Genomic DNA, 6,000 nt, shown 5'->3' with positions numbered 1-6,000 from the left:
ATTACTGTTAGTAAAACTAGAGACGGGCCTACAAAACAATGCTATCGAACGAAGAGAGTGGTTGCACGCCAGAAGGTGAAACACGTTCTGACGGTAGCTTTCAGCTGTACAGCAGCTCCATACATCCGGTACATCACCGTTCGCCAAACGAATGGCAAGTCGCCATTTTTTCCTGTTCGAGCGTTTGGACAGTATCGCAATATTGGTACGGTCAACGTTTATTCTGTGTTAGACAGTGGAATGTTGCTCTGAACTTAAACGTGCTTTTTTGTTGTTGTTGTTAAAGCGACATACCCTAGTTTGTTCCCTATCAATGTGTTTTCTTTGATATCTGATATCAGATATTACTTATATTTTATTGTGTAGATTATCCATTTCCACTCATTCGAAGTGTTTCTGGTCAAGTTTGTTTTGTTTAACGGCACCACTAGCGCAGATTGATTAATTAATCATCGACTATTGGATGCAAACATTTGGTAAATCTGACACTTAGTCATCAGAGGAAACCCGGTATATTTTCTTAATGCAACAATGGATACTTTATATGCACTTTCCCACAGACAAGAAAGCAAATATCACGGCCTTTGACCAGTTGTGGTGCATTGGTTGGAACGAGAAAACCCCCAATCAGTTGAATAGAACCATCGAGGTGGTTCGATCCTGCAACGGAAGCACCTGAAGCGAGCACACAACCGACTGATCTAACTCCCGCCCCTCTAATGCCATGAAATGCATGTTCATATTTTTTTTAAACACACGTCTCTCTTAAAAGTAACGGTTATGGAGGCGAAGTCTGGTCAATTTGTTTAAACACACGTCTCTCTTAAAAGTAACGGTTATGGAGGCGAAGTCTGGTCAGTTTGTTTAAACACACGTCTATATTAAAAGTGACGGTTATGGAGGCGAAGTCTGGTCAGTTTGTTTAAACACACGTCTCCTCTTAAAAGTGACGGTTATGGAGGCGAAGTCTGGTCAGTTTGTTTAAACACACGTCTCTCTTAAAAGTGACGGTTATGGATGCGAAGTCTGGTCAGTTTGTTTAAACACACGTCTCTCTTAAAAGTGACGGTTATGGATGCGAAGTCTGGTCAGTTTGTTAAAACACACGTCTCTCTTAAAAGTGACGGTTATGGATGCGAAGTCTGGTCAATTTGTTCAAACACACGTCTCTCTTAAAAGTGACGGTTATGGAGGCGAAGTCTGGTCAATTTGTTCAAACACACGTCTCTCTTAAAAGTGACGGTTATGGAGGCGAAGTCTGGTCAATTTGTTTAAACACACGTCTGTCTTAAAAGTGACGGTTATGGAGGCGAAGTCTGGTCAATTTGTTAAAACACACGTCTGTCTTAAAAGTGACGGTTATGGATGCGAAGTCTGGTCAGTTTGTTAAAACACACGTCTCTCTTAAAAGTGACGGTTATGGATGCGAAGTCTGGTCAGTTTGTTAAAACACACGTCTCTCTTAAAAGTGACGGTTATGGAGGCGAAGTCTGGTCAGTTTGTTAAAACACACGTCTCTCTTAAAAGTGACGGTTATGGAGGCGAAGTCTGGTCAGTTTGTTCAAACACACGTCTCTCTTAAAAGTGACGGTTATGGAGGCGAAGTCTGGTCAGTTTGTTAAAACACACGTCTGTCTTAAAAGTGACGGTTATGAATGCGAAGTCTGGTCAATTTGTTAAAACACACGTCTGTCTTAAAAGTGACGGTTATGGATGCGAAGTCTGGTCAGTTTGTTAAAACACACGTCTCTCTTAAAAGTGACGGTTATGGATGCGAAGTCTGGTCAGTTTGTTAAAACACACGTCTCTCTTAAAAGTGACGGTTATGGATGCGAAGTCTGGTCAGTTTGTTAAAACACACGTCTCTCTTAAAAGTGACGGTTATGGATGCGAAGTCTGGTCAATTTGTTCAAACACACGTCTCTCTTAAAAGTGACGGTTATGGAGGCGAAGTCTGGTCAATTTGTTCAAACACACGTCTCTCTTAAAAGTGACGGTTATGGAGGCGAAGTCTGGTCAATTTGTTTAAACACACGTCTCTCTTAAAAGTGACGGTTATGGATGCGAAGTCTGGTCAATTTGTTAAACCACACGTCTGTCTTAAAAGTGACGGTTATGGAGGCGAAGTCTGGTCAATTTGTTAAAACACACGTCTCTCTTAAAAGTAACGGTTATGAATGCGAAGTCTGGTCAATTTGTTAAAACACACGTCTCTCTTAAAAGTAACGGTTATGGATGCGAAGTCTGGTCAATTTGTTAAAACACACGTCTCTCTTAAAAGTAACGGTTATGGAGGCGAAGTCTGGTCAATTTGTTAAATAGTATTTCTTCATTTCAACATCTCAGACTCTTGTTTCATTCTCTTGTAACATTATGATATGTGTTATATTAACCAAACCAAACGACACCACTAGAGCACACTGATTCATTAATCATCGGCTATTGGTGGCCAAACATTTGGTAATTCTGTCACGTGCTCTTCAGATCCCCCTCCCCAACACACACGTACACACACACACACACAGAGAGAGAGAGAGAGAGAGAGAGAGAGAGAGAGAGAGAGAGAGAGAGAGAGAGAGAGAGAGAGAGAGAGAGAGAGAGGAGAGAGAGAGAGAGAGAGTAAAGTTCTCTCTCTCTCTCTCTCTCTCTCTCTCTCTCTCTCTCTCTCTCTCTCTCTCTCTCTCTCTCTCTCTCTCTCTCTCTCGCTCTCTTGATTCCAAAACGGCTATCGGAATGGCTAGAAAAAAACCCGATAAATAATTCAACCGGCTTGGCATCACGTAAGACAATAATTTTGCAACCTTTTAAAGCTGCACCAATCCCCCCCCCCCCCCCCCCCCCCCCCCCATAATATCAACAAGAAGGTTGTTTGACTAAATGGTTTCCAGTGCCAACCTTGGTGTGATACATATGCATATATACTCTGTCAAAAAAGAAACGCATAGGTGATAGGGAAAGAAAAACAAGTGTTTGATTTGACAAAATATCATTTTTTTTACAATGTTGCTGAATGACCATGTTCCTGGAATGGGAAAGCATGCCGAATGCACCCTAAAACAAATTTAACGCACATTGTGGTACATTGTGCGACAATTGCAGGAAATCGGCCTGAATGGTCAGATTTTGGCGAATGCACGTGAAACTCGGGGAAAAGATTGGGGTAGTAATGGGAATTTTAAGCTGCTATGCTCACAATGATGCCTCATTTCCATTTTGACGTAGACGGGTTACAAGATGCCAAGACTATGGCTGCCAAATCGAAACATTGCAATAGGCCGCCTTCAGTTAGGTGAATCGCAGTCAGCAGTCGCACGCCACATGAACGTCCATCAGAGCACCATTTCACGTCTCTGGGACAGATACCAGCAGTTTCAATCAGCTGAAGACCGGCCCAGAAGTGGAAGACCTCGCATAACAACTGCAGCACAAGATCGCTACATCCGGGTTCTGCACTTGCGTCACCGAACTGCCACAGCAACGAACACTGCTGGACGCATACTTGGTTTGAGAAGGGTGTCTGCACAAACCATTCGGAACCGACTTCGAGAAGCTGGTTTACGGGCTAGGAGACCATATGTTGGCCCCGTTCTGCGACGTCAACATCGACATTTACGTGTTCGCTAGTGCACGAATGTATAGGGGTGGAACTTGGAAAACTGGCGGCGCGTATGGTTCAGCGACGAGTCACGTTTCCTTCTACAGCGACGTGATGGACGATAACGTGTTTACAGACGCCGCAATGAACGTTTTGCCAACACCTGCTTCGCCCAAGTTGACATATTCGGTCGAAGGAGGGTCATGATGTGGGGAGCCATCTCATACACCGGCAGAAGTGAACTTGTGTTCGTACAAGGCAACCTGACAGTTGTACACTACCGGGATGAAATTCTTCGCCGTCACATGCTTCCCACTTTGGATCGACAGAGCGAACTCTTTCAGCAGGACAATGCCAGGCCGCATACGGCACGTGTAACAATGGATTTCCTACAGAATGAGAATATTAATGTGCCGCCATGGCCATCAAGATCGCCAGATCTCAACCCCATTGAACATCTATGGGACGAACTGGACAGATGTGTACGCCAGCGTGACCCGGAGCCTCAGACGCTTCGGCAACTGTCACATGTACTGCAGGAAGAATGGGCTAGGATTCCACGTGCCCGGATTCAGAGACTAATTCAGTATATGCCAAGGAGATGTCGTGCAGTGATTTCTCCTGCTGGTGGCCACACAAGGTACTGATTTCAGCGCCCTCGTGAGACGCTGTTTGGTGATGAAAACGCCTCCACTACCGTCAGTCCATAGCACGAACATTATCACATATGCATGTCAAATTTGACTATGATACGATCATAAAAATAACGAAATTATGCCACTTTGTATTAAAGAGATAATTCCATGAATATTTCGACTATGTGTTTCTTTTTTGACAGAGTATATATATACGTATATATATATATATATATGTATGTATGTATGTATGTATGTATGTATGTATGTATATTATTATTATTATTATTATTATTATTATTATTATTATTATCATATATTAGACGTAATGCCCCGTCTTGAACGAGAAATAGCCCAACGGACCCACTAATGGGGATCGATCCTAGATCGACTGCGTTTCAAGCGAGCACTTTACCCTGGGCTACATCCAGCCAATAGTATACTGGTATGCTTCTGCACATGCTCTGCACAGGTCTGCACATGCTCGGCCACCATCAAATAAACTTAGAAGCGATGGTGCTCAAAGGATACAAATAACACAAAGAGTTGCTGTCCAAGTCATAGTACTTTATTTTGAAAATACACCACCCAAGCTGTGACACTGCTGCTATGATATTTAAGGATTGTCTGTTGTTTCTTTTACGTTCATCGGGGTATGAACAATAAAAATCATCCGCAAACTGTGTGAATCGGCGAATCAGTTCTCACAAGTTTGCAGATGATTTGTTTTGTTCACACCCAGATGAACGTAAAAGAAATAATAGATAATACTTATAACTAAATTTGAATCATACTTGCTTATAATAACACTAAAACTACATACTTTATTTTGAATTATTTTTTATCCATAAACAATAATGCTCATTAAGACAACTTGCCCATATAAAATGACGTCATCACATATGACGTTCCCTGACGACGTAATTTTTACGTTCATCGAAAAATTAACAAACTCCTGTTGCTACGTCTGGACCAATCGGATGACGTTACGTTGTAATGAATGTAACAGAAATTTAATTTTAACGGATTGACAGGTGCTTATAGTTTGATCATTCCTATTTTCTATCTCTAATGGTGTATCGTGTACTTTATTATTGCATTTTATCGACCAACACAATTTATTTACGAAAGTGTGTAATTCGTTAGACGCCCACTTTTCTCAGTGTAGCAAGGCAATGACTAGTATACTGATTAAAAGGTAAAGTTAAAGTTTGTTTTGTTTAACGAAACCACCAGAGCACATTAATTAATCATCGGCTATTGAATGACAAAAATGAAGCTTTACGTTACTTCCACAAGTAACTACTCCATGCGGAATGAAGCCAACGCCCTCTGAAATCATGCAACCAATTCAAAGCTGATATTTAACCAGTTCCACTAATAAATGGTCTATGGATGCACATTGATTGAGTTTTGTATTTTATGAATGCATGGCTTCTCGTTCGATGATAATACAAGTATAACTGGATGCACGTGCATGTGCTAGTAAATGCAATGCTAAGATGAGATAACCTCACGTACGGCGAATTACATCGTTGCTGAGGCAAACTACCATAGTCAACGGAATGCAGTGATGAAGTATATGTAAACATTACTGTTTTGGATAATCTTGGAGGCCATTTTCATGGTCATCGTGGATATAAATGATGATGTGATATCACATTTAGAAAGAAACTGTTTTAAATAAATTCCTTGACCCATAAAACTCAACCAGTATCATCACAATCTTGACCCAGTTGATGTAAAATAAATTACAATTTCCTTATGGCG

The 6,000-nt window shown here is 41.5% G+C and overlaps 1 protein-coding gene across 1 annotated transcript in view; it reads left to right on the top strand.

The window, feature by feature from the left end:
- LOC121388378 overlaps positions 1–6,000 on the top strand; it is a 49,042-nt gene that overhangs the window by 29,346 nt on the left and 13,696 nt on the right. Inside the window, exon 6 of the mRNA XM_041519680.1 lies at positions 1–205. This exon is cut by the window's left edge and continues 20 nt beyond it. Coding sequence (XP_041375614.1) covers positions 1–205 — 205 coding nt within the window. The remainder of the gene's footprint in view (positions 206–6,000) is intronic.

The sequence above is a fragment of the Gigantopelta aegis genome, chromosome 14 (assembly GCF_016097555.1).
Source record: "Gigantopelta aegis isolate Gae_Host chromosome 14, Gae_host_genome, whole genome shotgun sequence".
Lineage (NCBI taxonomy): Eukaryota > Metazoa > Mollusca > Gastropoda > Neomphalida > Peltospiridae > Gigantopelta > Gigantopelta aegis.
Note: the sequence above shows the minus strand (reverse complement) of the source record. Positions and strands in the feature narration are given on the sequence as shown.